This window comes from Ruditapes philippinarum, unplaced genomic scaffold, assembly GCF_026571515.1.
Source record: "Ruditapes philippinarum isolate M1 unplaced genomic scaffold, ASM2657151v2 ctg502_1_1_1_1, whole genome shotgun sequence".
NCBI classification, from domain to species: Eukaryota; Metazoa; Mollusca; class Bivalvia; order Venerida; family Veneridae; genus Ruditapes; species Ruditapes philippinarum.
Genome location: NW_026852806.1, coordinates 301,272 through 316,959, shown reverse-complemented (window position 1 = coordinate 316,959; position 15,688 = coordinate 301,272). Strand labels below are relative to the sequence as shown.

General features: G+C 31.5%; 1 protein-coding gene across 2 annotated transcripts in view; it reads left to right on the top strand.

The window, feature by feature from the left end:
* LOC132724837 (msx2-interacting protein-like) overlaps positions 1–15,688 on the top strand; it is a 64,676-nt gene that overhangs the window by 24,221 nt on the left and 24,767 nt on the right. Inside the window, exons 3-8 of one of the 2 annotated variants that reach the window (XM_060709792.1) lie at positions 5,600–5,737; positions 6,462–6,707; positions 7,841–7,989; positions 13,160–13,271; positions 13,730–13,818; positions 15,344–15,492. In XM_060709792.1, coding sequence (XP_060565775.1) covers positions 5,600–5,737; positions 6,462–6,707; positions 7,841–7,989; positions 13,160–13,271; positions 13,730–13,818; positions 15,344–15,492 — 883 coding nt within the window. The remainder of the gene's footprint in view (positions 1–5,599; positions 5,738–6,461; positions 6,708–7,840; positions 7,990–13,159; positions 13,272–13,729; positions 13,819–15,343; positions 15,493–15,688) is intronic. The other variant, XM_060709801.1, reaches the window with a different exon arrangement.

Genomic DNA, 15,688 nt, shown 5'->3' with positions numbered 1-15,688 from the left:
TTATAAAAAATGTCCTAGATTTTATCTTGAACATATCTGTTCTTGTTTTGATGTTGAGTTTATCTTCTGTAACGGATTAACATTTAATGACTTTGTACCCGAGACTTGTAATGTACAAACATATTTATCTTGTTAAATTTCGCAATGTAAATTAGGATCTACCCATTTCATGATTATATTCTTTTTAGAGTTTTACGAATGTAAAATGTATCTGGGCTGTTATTTGTTTAGATCTTTTTTTAACGGAACCTATACTTCAATATAGACATTGTTTTGAATGTTATTTGAACATTGTTGCGTGGCTGGAACATTACTGTAAAATGATTGCCAAACCTAAGCGATGTACGTTGGTTTTACACCGAGCTCCCTATATCTAAATGTAAAGCTATTTGTTCTAGATGAATAAAGAGTAGTGTCAATATTAATCTAGCCTCCTGGGGTTTGGGAATAAATCTATCAATATTTGCAGTTCAATGGATCAGTTATCGATCTCTTCCTAATGAATTTACATGTTACAATTTGACTTCACGACCAAAATTTACTTTTGTATCAACTAATCAACTTTAGTGAGAAACCATTCTTATATTAACGAGAGTTAATTAAACAGGGAGGCCTGCTGCAAAAAAGTGAAAATATCTATTTTCATTGTCGAATTAAAATTAAGTCTTCATTTCAGCAATGCATGATCTTAGGGGATGCAAATTTATTCTGTAGTGTGTGTGACTGAAATGGCAGGCTATATAGATGGAGTTTTATTACAGAGATTTTCATGTAATGCGCATTAGCCCTATACAAAGGAGCATAAAAAAGTTTCGAGTTTGAAAGGTCATTTTACAAAACAAGGTATTGATTTTCAGGTTTTGTACTGAGATTATTACAGTCGTTTTCAAATTTAAGCTTTTCAAATCGTCAAAGCGGATGAATATCTTCATGCATGGACTATTTTCAACAATAATCCAATGTTAATCTTGCTTGAAATATATTCGAAACTTAGCCTATTTGCATGCATATTGAAATGTATCGTTCAGATGAAAAGCTGACGGGAAGGCAGAATAGCGGTATTAAAGCTGTTACATTGGAAAAGAAGGAAGTAGCGTGGAAATAAGCCGTGACATCGATTTTCCATAATTCCCTGAAGAACTTGATCTTGCGTTATCTTATGAAAATTGTTTCGACGGAAAGCTATGTTATTAATACAAAATCTTCCAAATGCTCAAATATTCCAAAATTATATTTGGATATTTTATATTTATTTAAGGCTTTTTCATAGCATAACTTTATTGTATTTTTCCTATACAGTTTTTCTACCGTGGGGAAACAGTTTAAAACATCCAAATTGCCTCGTCATTGATTGAGATTCCTGCTAATGGTAGATTTTCATTAACTCTCAATAAACCTTTCCCTGGACAACATCCATTAAGTCTATAGAGACATTTGCTTTCATATTGTCACCAAGTAGCGATTGAATTATTGAAGTCGTTTATAACTCGCTATTGAAGAGCTGCTGATGACTTCGCGATTGTTAAATCAATGAATAAAGACGCATAATTTTACCTATTGATCCATTTCCCAGTAGCTATAATATTCTCCTGTGCAAATCAGTATTTGGTCAACATAACTGAAATTTCCGCCAAATAAAGCTTCTCTGTAAACTCGCCACTGTATTGATCTGAAACCCACGCAGAATCCGAGTTTTTCCAGTTTTGCGTTGCCTGGGGAATTTTTCTATAATTTTCTAGGCGAGATGTTGGATACAACAGAGTTGGCAGCTTTTATTAGATTCTCGCCTTTCGGCTTTAATGATGATTCATAGCTCTAGAAAGAAATTAGGGCAGGATAAGATTTGTCTCTCATTTTAGTCTCCATCAGGCAAATTTGTAACAGAATTTAGTCTTGTATAATTACCCAAAAAATGTGTTCTTCAGCAAATTTGAATTCTATAAATGCGTCAGTCTTCTTACATATATCAGGGGCTTGGCGCGAATGGTTGAATCTTGTAATGACATAAAGGAGTTACTTTTTAACTGTTATATGTTTTTTGTGAGATTTATAGACTATAGACTATGTTGATTGACTAAAACGATTGAAATTTTAGTAAAATTTAAAAAATCCCTTTTAAGATAGAAATTTTAATAAGCAATTTAACATATTGATTTATATATAATAAATGATTGTGTTATGTTATAAACTGAAAACTGTTTTTATGTAAAATACAATACAGAAAAAACCTTCCATTGAATTAACTTGATGTTGAAATGTTGTTTCATTTACCAGCCTTGTGTAAAGTTTATAATATGTTGTTGATTGGTTAAATCATTTCTTCTTCATAAAACATTATGTAAATGTTTTCCATCAAGTTTTTTCTCAAGTCTGAATCAATCTATTCTTTATTTGTCCCACAAGTACAATACAGTGTAAACATGTTGCGGTTTTGTTGAAAACCAATATGGCAGACATTCAAATGTGTAGTGATGTGGTTGGGGGCCATCTCAAAGTTTCTTTGTGTAGTTAAGTTGTAGTTTTGGTATCGGCCATTTGTATGTGCTTTGTTTGATAATATTTTAAAACAAATTGTTTCGTTTTGTTTAAAGATTGTTTCATTTTGTTTAAATTAAGCTGAATATTTGTAAAGCTCAGCATTTGTTAGACATGTTTTAATATAATTTCCACTTTGTTGAATGTTTGAAATTTTAAAATAACGTTTTAATAAATATGTTGATTGTATCAAAATTATACCTGAGAGATGAATCAGTAAATGTTGTGGGTTTGCATGGTCATGACTTAAGGTGATTGTATGCATACCATTCCCACATTTAAATTGTTAATGTTGTTATTGTTACTGTTTATTATGATGGCTGTAATTTTGTTTTTTGTTGTTTATAATGGCACTTTGAATAATTCTATATGTTAATTATAATATGAACAAACCATCTTTTTATTATTTCAATGGCATGTTTCCTTTGTGTGTATGACTGTGTTTTAATTTAAGTCATTTTATGAAACTACAGATAAGATCATGTTTATAATTATTATAATAAAATGTATACATATGATATTTAATGTTTTATTAAGTTGAGTTTATTGTAGTTTTAATTTGATATTTATGCTGTCGTTTAACAGCCAGGTATTTTTATCATCAGCTCGATGTACTATTTTGAGTTATGTTATGCCTGAATTTCATAGTCATTCATTAGTTATTTGATTGATCGTTAGAAGATTATAAAATTACCCTTCCTCATGACAGGAAAGAATTGATTGTCCACATTGTTGTATAAATGATCAAGAAAGAAAGAAAAAAATTGATCAGGCATTCCTGGCAATGTTTGTACATCTGTTGCAGGTACATTTGCATACAAATGCATACAAATAATTACGTGATGTGTCATACCTATATATATATTGTTGGATGAAGGAGGGGATTTTACCTCGTTATTTTTGTATCTCCTATTAATGACATTGCAAAGTGTTGTTATTTATCAACGAAATGCCAAAAGAAAATTATATCTAGATGAATGATGTTTTTCTATTTTTAACAATCTCATTATTTTGCAAGGTTGAATTGAAGTGCCTGGGTAAAGCTTCTTTTTTATGCCACCGCAGCATCTGCGATGCGGTGGCATATAGCGATTCACCTGTGTGTGTGTTTGTTTGTGTGTGTGTGTGTTATATAGATTATATAGTGAACTTAAAAAATCTTCTTGTGAAAAACCACTAGTCCAATTTCAACCAAACTTGGCAGGATTGATCCTTGGGTGAAGGCCTTCCAAAGTTGTTCAAAGAATTTCATTCCATGCAGAATTCTGGTTGCCATGGTAACCAAAAGGAATTATAAGAATAAATTTAAAAAATCTTCTTGTAAAGACCCAAAAGGCATAGAGCTTAGATATTTTGCATAAGGCATTGTCTGGTAGACCTCTACCAAGATTGTTCAAATTATAGCCCTGGGGTCCAAATCGGCCCCGCCCCGGGGGTCATTGATTTTCACTATATGTACATATAGTAAAAACTTAAAATACCTTCTTGTCTGAAGGTACCAGGCTTAGAGGTTTGATATTTGGTATGTGTTATTATCTATAGGTACTCTACCAAAGTTGTTCAAAATTTTGCCTCTAGTGTCAAAATTAGCCCTGCCCCGGGGGGTCATAGGTTTTCCTCATATGTATATAGTAAAAACTTAAAAAATCATCTTCTCTAAATTGACAGAGGCTAGAGGTTAGATATTTTGCATGAAACATTGTGTAGTGAAACCTCTAGCAAGATTGAACAAATTATAGCCCTGGGGTCAAAATGGGCCCCGCCCTTGGGGTAATTGATTTTCACTATATTTACATATAATAAAAATTAAAATGCCTTCTAAGGTACAAGGCTGAGAGGTTTGATATTTGGTATATGATATCATCTATAGGTACTCTACCAAAGTTGTTCAAATTTTGCCTCTAGTTTCAAAACTAGCCCTGCCCCGGGGTCATAGGTTTTCTTTACATGTATATAGTAAAAACTTTAAAAAATCACCTTCTCGAATTGACAAAGGCTAGAGGTGAGACATTTTGCAGTAAACATTGTGTAGTGAAACTTTAGCAAGATTATTCAAATTAAAGCCCTTGGGTCAAAAAAAAAAAAAAAATTGTTCCTACATTACTATTTTAGTGTTGTATTTATGCGGTGGCATAGCATTTTTTACAAATGCAATCTTGTTTTTTGTTGAAAGTACATTATAGAATTTATAAAGGTGTAGTTAATTATGTATAATTTTCTTATAATTTAGAACATGGTGTTCACAAAAGTTATTTGAATTTAGGTTTTTGTGCTATACAGAAAAAAAGTGTTTCTTTACTATAATTTTCTTTAAAAAGCTGAAATTTTAGCAAATTACTGTTCATTCAATCAAAACAAAAAGTAATAGCTTTTTTCCACATAAAATTATGCATCTAAAAATAGGGAGAATTGAATTATAAATTGAAAAGAAACTTATTCATGTGTTAAGAAATTGTTAGCTTTTGAAATGTCAAAACACATTATTTCAATTTACATTTGAATTTTTGATTTATTCGCACAAGTTCATTTTTGTTTTCATAAATTGTAATTTGATTTTGATGTTTATTTACATTTAATGGGTTTTTGTTCTATTTTTATACATGAAAACATGATTGTTGATTTTAGAATTTGATGAAATTTTCCTCTCTTTATTTTTTTTCTTCATTATTCTCTTATAGATTTTTATTTGTTTACTTGCTATTGTTTGTTGTGCTGTTAAAAGATGAAAGTGTTATTTTTGCCAGTTTGAGACTTTATATGTGATTTGTTATTAGATATAGACAAAAATAGACAAAATAAGAAAGAAATTATATCAATTTTACTTATTGCATATACACTTTTTGTGTGCTTTTCTTTTGACCATAGATACAGTTTATATCAAAGATATGTGTTTTGTTGCTCAGATTAATATTGCTTGCATATCATCATCATTGACAATGTTATAATGTTATGCATTTTCTTTGATCTGTCTAAAGCTTGCTGAAAAGAATGTATTTGATGGTAAAGTTGAATCAAAAGTTACTTTAATAATTTATTTATTGTTAGTTTATTTATATATTTTCAGATTTGAAGAGGAAGCCGATGGTTTTGATGTTTATTACGGAACTACTCCAACATATAGCGAACCGTCATATCCTAGTCCTTCATTTGCTGAACGTGGTCGACCACGAGAACGATGGCCGGCAGGTGCCCCTTTTCCTGGGTAAATATCTTTGCTGTTTTTATTTCCTACTCTTTTTCTTTCCATTTTTTGGTTGAAGAGTTGTTGTTTTTTTTCTCCAATTTTTTCCCCTGTGCATATTTGAAATTAAAATATTTGAATGCAGATACAACTGCATGTGTTTGAATGACAAAAAAGTTCTCCTTTTGAATTTATACTAACTGAAAAAAAAAAATTGAAAAAAATTGACATTTATTTTCTTTGCCGTGTACATAGTACATCTCGACACCCTTGTCTGCGTTACAAATGAAAAATAGAAATAAGAAATGACATGTCCTGTTATGATTGTTTTCAATTCGAATATTTTACAGGGGTCACTCAAATGCTTGATTTTCTTTTTTAGTCTGCTTCTTTGTCAAAAATTTTAAATTCAAAATTTATGATTGAATAAATAGTGATACTAGAAACTTTTAGAAATTAACTTTTATGTTGAAATGCTACCTGGTTAAGAGAAAAGAGTTGACTAAAAATAAATTAGTCAAATTAACGAACTTGAATTCACTAATTCGGTAGTTTCTCAGTTAGTGAAAAGGGTTGAAGAATGAATTGAGTTTGTAGAGGAAATGAACACAAAGGTTTTTATTCAAAAGAAAAGTGAATTATTTAGAAGCACATTAAATTTGTGAGAGAATAATTAATAGGGCTTTTGTACTGGAAACTTAAGATTTTTTATTTTTTTCCCATATTTGAAAGTTTCCTTTTGTAGACGTGGGGCTAAATGGACACCAGGGACTTCTAGGCAATTTTCCGACTCTTCCAGTAAAGATGGATTTGAAAAACCAAAATCTGCAACCGCGTCAATTCCAGCTTCATCGCCTGCCTCGCACACTAGTAGTAAGCGAAGTAGGAGAAAGAAGAAACATTCAAAGTCTATAGAAAGGTCAAGGTCAAGATCGAGCGGGTCAAACAGTAGCAGAAGTAGCTCATCTGACAGTGAAAGTGGCTCACAAAGGTTTGTATTATAATGTATGCTCGAGAAATGAAAAACCTTGTATAAATATATATTAGTTATACCTATGCAAATAAAATAAATGAAGAATTTACTCAAATCACTGGTGTGGATGATGGTCAAAATTTGAATTGAAAATTTGATTGAATTATATAGATAAGTTACATAAGATCAGTAAGTTTTTATAAAGATCAAGTTTACGTTGTTGCCAGTTTGATGCTTTTAAAGTTTTCGTAATTCTCGTGTTTTACAGAAAGAAAAAGCAAGCAAAAATAAATGGATGTAAATTGCTTGATATCATCTCCATTTTCCCCGCCATTTTATAATTGAGAGCATGGGTTTTGCCTGTTTGGAGTAAAAGTTTTTTGCAGGATGTTTATCCTATTATGTTTTGAGATGTGAATGAGATTAGCAATAAAATGCACAACCTAAAAGCAAGAATTATTGGAGGCTCATGCAGGGAAAAAAACCATATTTCCTGCACCTTGCGTTATAGAAATAACTGTAGTAAATTGTTATAATTTGTTTATGTGAATTCTCACTTTCTTATGATTGATATTTATCCTTTGTATCAGTTTTGTGTGCGGTGAATTATTTTGCATTTTGTTCTCCTCACCCATTAAACGTGGAATGAGAGTGTCACAGGCTTTTTAGTGTGCTCTAGAATTAGTAAATGTTTGATCGATTAACTTTAGCCTGTAGCATGTTGAAGGCATTGAGAATCGTGAAATGATTCCAAGAGATGCGTTGTAGAAAAAAAAAGAATCTGAAAAAATATCTGTTAAGAGGAGAGATTGAATAAGCTTCATTATTTCACCTTCTTTTATAATGTTCAGAATGAATGTTGTCGTTTCTTGACTGTTTGCGTGCATTAAGGAGTTAAGATTTATAATACAGGAAAGGTTTTAAGCAGCATGGCAAAATGATAAAGAAGGAAAAATTCTCTATCGAGTTTCATATTTCTTGACGTTCATGAAAACTGAAGCTTGTTTTGTCAAACAAAGTAAAACGTGGTTATGTTTCCTTTTATTTGCGATTAATGATGATGTGTAAGGATTGATTATTGAGCCGTGGCGGAAGTTTGTCTGTTTATGTCATTGACACTTTGAACAAAACGAGGTTTATTCTATTTATAGCAGCAGCAAAGAGCGAACTAAGTCAACTCTGTCCTCCATGGTGGCGAAGTCAGAAGCGCAAGTTTCTGCAAGCAGGGAGGTCGAAATAGAACCTGGGGAGCGAGAACCATTAGGAATACTTATAAAAAGACTTCCGCTTAGATCCAGTGGTATGTATTTATTTTTTCCTCGTGTTTTGTTTTTCTTCCTTGCTTGTAAATTAAGGTTTCCTTTTAGCAAGCAAGAGTGCTTCTCAATTGCGTTTCACCAAGTATTGAACATGATTTTCTGAAAGCTTGCATTTTGTTCATTATTGAAATATAGATTTTAAAATAATTGTTGATTTGGTTCACATGGAATATGATATTTGAGATATTCATTGAATTATTCAAATCGAAAAAAAAAATGGTCTAGCTTTGAAAATGGAGATATTGATCAGTAAATGAAATTGATAAGCAAGTATTCACTATGTGTTATGTATTCGTTATTGGGAGATTTGGTGCAATTTTAAAAAGCGGATTTCTTTTCTTTTCATACCGGATAACTGGTGTTGACAAGTTTTATTCAGTTGAAAAAATGTACAAAGCAATACAAAAAATTCAAATGTGAATTCGGATAGATAAATAGATAAATAATTACAGTCATTTGATGAAATAGTGTTTCACATTCTGACGAAAATTGCAAGGTTGGGTGGTTAAATAGGTGTTATTTGCCAAGGTCTGTATGCCTATAAACTGCTTTTATAATGTGGGAAAATAATTTTACCTTACAGCTACTTAAACGATTGGGACTGTGAGAAACATTTTAGAAATATACTTGTTGCATCTCATTTCACATTAAAGTTAATCTCGTTTAAGTTAATCTTGCAGTATTTTGTTGTTTCTTTTACGACAACATGTATGAAAATGTCATTTACCTCAGTTTTAACTTGGAACATTTTCATTGGAAGTCCACCAAAAAGTGAATTTAAAGTTGTTGTTTTTTTTAAATTATCAAAAATATGAAGATGGAATACATAGGTGGTGTTGTTCATTTTGTTACAAATTTGTTGCTTTTCATCAAATCTAGAATGACATAGCCCTCAGAGATAATGTCAATATCTAAGGTCATTCAAACCTTGAGCCTGCTGGCGTGAACTAATATTACCCATGCAACCAGTGCAGACCAAAATTAGCGCACATTTTTGTGACCTGATCGTGGTCTGCAATGTTGGCTATATAGTCAGTACATTTTCATGCTTTAACATTTTCACTAAAAACGATGAAGGGTTTTGTCCAGATTAAAAAGATTGACAGTGTAAGCATAGTAAGGGCTAAACAGTTAAGATTAGAAAGATTGAACTTTCAGCCTTGTAAAATGAAAAAAAAAGGGCAATGTTTTAGTTTTAGGCACAGAAATTTCTATTTCTCAAAAGTGATCCTGAATAAGCTGATCTAGGTTGTATTTTCTAGAGATATGACATGGCTTTCGGTTGGTTAAGGTATAAATCTACTACACCCTCAAGGTGTGGTGGGTGATCATTTATACCCCTGAGAGGTGGCCAATTTCTGGTTACAGTGGCTGGGTACAGGGCATAATTATCTTTATAAATTTTACAGCATGATAGGTTTAAGGAATGTGGATTTAATGGGTTGGCTGTAACCTGATAGGAAGTTTTGTCCTATGTGAAACAGTATATTTAAAGGCAGGTAGATTTAGATGATAAATTGTGGGGTTTTTATATATGTTGATTTTTTTTTACTTGGAGAATGTGTGGGAAAGTCAATTTCTGATGTGCATTGTAAAAATGTGGCAAAAACTAGTTCAGTGGTGCATTTAATTTATCACAGAATTTTTTTATTATATATTTGTATATTGATATATATACGGATGAAAAAGTCAAGTGTTGTTGATGTTGTTATGTGACTGGTATCTGTTTATAAGGAAATATTGACAGTATTGGTTAGTGTGTGAATTAGTTCCATTTTGCCTGGATCTCCAATTAAATGTGACCAATGTAGCTGTGGTGGAATGTTTTTTTTCCCTGGAAGCTCTGTAAAGGCTATGAATAATGCATTGAACTGCTTCGTTTGCAGACCTCGCGAATCAATAATGACCATACTGGTGGAATGGTTTGGCGAAGCGTAATTTCTTTTTTTTCTGTGGAGAATAAATCGTATATAGACAATCTCTGGGGAATATCGGTGATTGCGCCACAAAATAGATGTATGTTCCTCATTCCTGGAAAATCTCGTTAGATTTTCTATCCTATTAAAAAGTTGGCTGATCTTGTCAGACTTGCGTTTCCGAGGGGACATAATTTACGTGGGAATAATACAATTCTAGTCCTATCAAAACTGTACCGGATTATGTTTAATCCGTTCCATATAAACATGTCCAAATTTTCTGTTCGATGGTTTCAGCAAAAAAATAGAGATTTTTTTTTCAAGTTTCGTTCTTGCAGAGATTTTGTTTAACAAAGTTTAGATGATCATTATAAAATTCATTATATTGTTATATTGAAATGAATAGAAGTTCTAGAAAAATTGATGATATAGATGATTTAGAATGAAAAAAAATTTAGAATGAAAAAGAAAATGATATTAAGGTACACTTTTATGCTACTGATTTTCTTTTAAATTTATCTGATATCCGAACTAAAATTGATTATATTATTACAGTGGCCGTGTTGTATGATATGGATATTATTCCCAAGATTCCATCTATCTTTTTGTTTACTTATCTCATTTTCTCTACGATCATGAATTTATGGCCACGTTGTTATTTAAGTTTATAAAGCTATCATGTTACATTCTGCCTGCCTCATGATTCCATATAAAGCATTTCTCGGAAAGGCTGACTTTAGTAGCTCCATTTTATTGGCAGAATTCATCTGTCTCAGATAGTCTTAATGATGAACTGATTTCTAATTTTATGGCTAATTAGCTTAGAGGTAAGAGTTGAAAAGTTCAAGGATATTACATGTTGTTGTTATTTACGTTTTATCTACATTATTCAAAGAATGATGGATCATAGAACCTTTTTCCCTTTGATTGAAGGTCTGTGAAAGATAATGGATAGTATGAAGAAGGTGAAAATTACTGAATATGACTTTATTGTTAGCTATCTCTTATGTTTTGGGAAATTTTATGTCAGTGTTTTTTCTCAATTATTCAGAAGCGGCCTTAGCCTCTTGATTATTGGGAAAGTAATCTCTAAAATTGCTTTTATAGGGCTCTGTTATATAATGTGAAAAATCACTGTATGTACAATTTATTTCAAGTTGTGGCTTAAGCACATAGTGTCTTTCCCTTCATTATTGTAACAGTATTTATTGCAAGTTAAACCTTTAAACTGCTAAATTCCTTAAATGGTCATGCCCAGCTTCCATGTTTGGAACTGTCCATTAACAATTGTGGGGATATCAAGAGAGAAACATGAAGTAAGTCAGTTAACAGTATAGTGTCTGAACCAGTCTGGCCTGGCTCTAACTGGTGGCAAAGGCCGATAACTTTTCGGTTCCGGTTAAACGATGTAATTTGCTCCGCGTTTTATTGATTTTTCCTCAGCAATGTAACTTATGTAAGAGGTAATACTTAGCTAATAAAGTGACAGTACCAGGCCCTTGTCATTCAAATCTGAGATGGTAAAAGTGGCAATCTGTGTTCACGATTGCTAGACTGTATGCTGTGCTTTATTAAGTCTTAAGTAAAGGCTTCCGCCTAGTTTTACTACTTTCATTTTTAACGTTTCTTTGAATAAGTGTTTGTCAGGTAAGGACTGGAATTTTGGAGAATCTATTTTTATGAAACCAGTTGGATTATATAATAATTATATGATTATAATTCAGATTTTTCTTTTTTCGTAATCTTTATGTAATGAGTCCAAGACAGTGCTTTCATTATTATAAGTTAGTGGATTTGTAAAGTTATGTTTTTTTTTATATGAATCATTTTTACAGTTCTTTAGACCTTTAGTTAACAATAACTGTCTTATGATCTCAAGTCGTCTTTATACATGAATTTCATTTCTTATATTCTTCCTGAATGAAATAAGAACAAAAAACATGGTACACTTACACACTTGTATCAACCAGCAGGAAATGAACTTTATTATTGTTGTTAAAATACAAACAATGAGTGGAGACTGTAGATGTAATAAAAGGAAATGTGGTTACAAATAGGAGTAAACAAGGAAATTTTCCTGTTTTGTGAAGTCATATTTTGTCATAATTTGTACGGAGTTAGACATTGTACATATTGAAGAGATAAAAAGTTTTCAGTCATAGTCTTCTGCAGTTGGAATAGTCACTGTTTGAATTTAAGAACAGATTCTGCAGTTGTGGTAATTATTATGGAAATCTGTACAGCTGAATGAAAATTGTGAAAATATTATTGCGCGATTATTTTCTTTTGCAAGGAAATTTTGTATCTTCAATAGTGATGATAATTTTAGTGATAATTTGGTTGCCTTGTTACTGATTTTAGACGACGTAATTGTATAAGTGATAATTTGGTTGGTAGGTAACTGGACGTTATGATGGAAATTTATAACAGCGATAATTTGGTTGCTTGGTAACTGATATTGATTATGATAATTATGATATCCTGATGCGTTGAAAGTTATTTAACTAAATTGTGTTCTATGTAACTATTGAGCGAATATCTGAATTTTGTTGTGCAGTGTAATGTAGCATTCAAGTTTGTTGGGCGATGTTAGAGTTATGACCATCGCTACTGTATTTGTCAATATTATGTCGAGCAAAGAAACCTGAAAGACGCTGCTGGCAGGTTTTGATAAGGTTGCATTAATTTTGTAGCACATATTTATTTGAGACAGTTGCAACGAGAACGAGGAAAATTCTCATTGCCTTATATATACAAACAGTGTGGGTAGATCTTTCCTGTCCGCAAAAACCAGAGGTTTCTCTGACGAGAGTCGTCAAGTTTTCCTTTCTAATAATGTGAAGTTCTTATTGGTAGTTCAATTTTGAATTGTTTCTTGGAGATTCATTACAGTGTATGATACGTCGGTTAACCAGCTTTGTCCATTTCCAGTTTTACAAGGAAGTGCTTTAAAACTTTATATTATCATTTGATGACTGATAATGCATCTCCGGAAATTGTAATGCTGGACCTCCAAAGAAAAAATGTACAAGGTTTCAAGTTTTGTAGCTTTGAAAAAAAATTATTCTTTTGTGTTTAGTTAAAATGGTTGTAATTTTGTTTTATACGATTTAGCTTGACTATGAAGGAATTTATAAGCTAAATTAGCTTACAGAATTGTGCCTTTGAAGAATACGTCATGGAATAATTTTTATGTTTGTATAAATTAATATGATGTTCATTTGTCTCATTGCAGATACAAGCTTGAGGGATGGTCTGTTCCATGAGTACAAAAAGTACGGTAAAATAACTGCTGTCCAAGTATCAGGGGTCAACGAAACAAGATATGCCATTATTAGTTTTAAACAGTAAGTTAAATGTTGATGTTTATAATTAAATTTAAGATTAAAAAAAAAATATATATCATTCACTATAACAGAAAGTATTCTGTTACCTCAAATTTTGCATGGAGTACTCTCAATTGCAGTAAACAAAAGGCATCTTTCCATTCTATTTGTTTATATGGGATATAAAAAAAATATTCAAAATATTACTGGGAAAGACCATATGAAACAGAGCAATCTATGTTTAGATGGGGAATGATTTGAGAATAGGATCCAAACCCCTTTGATTACAGGAAAAACATACATTCTTTCTTTTGCATATACAATGAAATAAAAAATGTTAAAAGTACTGTAAACATTTTTTTTAAGGAATTGAAATTATCTTTGGAGAGGCCTGAGGCAGATGGCCAATAAATCGAACTATGTCTTAAACCTGAAGACAAGCCGTCACCAAGTTGCAAAATATGCATTTTCTTTTTCAGAGCGGAAGATGCACAAAAAGCTTTGGAAGCGTCACGAGAAAAGCGTTTCTTTGGTTCTCAAATTATTGCCGAGCAACACGAGGGCTTAGGTATGCTTCTTTAATATTTTTTTAGATCTGCGGCCATTTTTACTTTGTTTGAAGGCAATTCTCAAAGTGTGTTGTTTAGGTCATTCTTCTGAACATGGATGCAGTCTGGTATTAAGGGATTCTTTTGTTACTGTCGAAATTGTTTTTGTAGTTATGCCAAAATAAAAATAAAACAAGTCTGCTAAGGCCTTAATGAAAGCAATTGTCAGCTATTTCTGACCAAAACCATAAATCCTACTTGTCAGAAATGTTACTTTGAAATGATACAAAAATAATGAATGTGCGTGTGTGTCTGACAGAAAAGAATGAGGCTAGAAATTTACGTACTTACAAACCCAGCAATTTAAGTATTATTTGTCAGTGGCAAACAAACAATTTTTCAAGTATGCCCTAAGCTTCAGTAACCTTCTATCCTAGAAATGACACGTAGGGTATTATAATAGGAAATCTATCGTTAATATTATTTTTGGGATATAGATTTTCTGTCCAGAACATTGTCAACTTGTCACAATGTCTATGCAAAGTGCGAACATTTTCACACAAAATGCTAGTCCGCGCTAATAAACGTATCCAGTTGTCATAGAAACCGTTTCTCTCCATTTTCAGTTTAGTATTGTGATGTGCCTGACAGTATTTTTGTTTGTTTGTTACTCAATTTTTTCTTCTCATGTTCGGTAAGAGATTGGTAGGAAGATCCTTAGAAACAAGTTCATTAGTTACAAACTATTGATCTGCTATCGAAAGCCAGTGTTACAAGTGTAGAACTTTGTGAATCCAGTATACAGTATGTGTCTTTGACAACGGCAAAATAACTTGGATACAGTATATGTGATAAGTTTTTAGTATTCATTTCGACTCTTGAGATATTACTGTTATTTTGGGACTATATTATACATTGTAAGACTTTTTCTGCTCGTTAATGATCAAGAGATTTATCAAGAAGTGGAGTGAAGTTGAAAAGGTTGGAATGTTCTTGGATATAGAGCAGTTTCATTGTGATGTTGTTTGGAAGGTTTCTGATTTTTCTTTTTTTATTTATTGGATATTGAAAATAATTGGAGATAAGAGAAATAATGGAGATATAGAGTAGAGAATAGCAAAGAAAGTTGTTTGGTTTTGGAGGGATATTGGTTGTTTAGGAAAGAAAGATATACATGTATTATGTTGATGTATGCTTACAAGTTGGTGATTCCAACAGATAAAATGATTGGTTTGAATTTGAAATGAAATTTACCAAGTATTCAGCATTTGTGTTTTTAGAGATTTTAAATTAAAATTTAGATTTAGTCTATTTCAAAATCTTTATTTGTATGAAAAAGGAAAATATCATTGTATATTTCCAGAAACTAGACAAACTTCAAAGGCCTGTTTAATATTTTGTTGGTAGAAGGAGTGTAATTATAATTCATATATTAAAAAAAAATGTTGATTAATTATTGTAATTCCAAAAGCAAAATTTGAGGAAAAAACATTTTCAATTAGCAATGTGTAAAGTAAGAAAACCTGTTTGATTTTCTATTTCCAGAAGCAGAAGATGGTGATTTCTTAACTCCAGAAGCACAACTAGATGAACACTCCCCTAAAGCCACCAGAACACTTTTCCTTGGTAATTTGGACAAAGAAATTTCTATAGAGGAACTAAAAGAAAAACTGGAAAAATATGGTGACATCTTGGTAAGGAAGTAAATCAAATATTCATATTGACATATTTTCAGTTCTCATAGTTGAAAGATAAAAGTTACGGTTAGATGTTTAGTCTCAACAATATCTTCTACGTACATTTTTTTGACAACTTTATCTTGCCTTGGCAAACATTTTGTTATTATTAAAAAAATGTATAAAGATTTTTAATTCATTTTCTTTGCATACA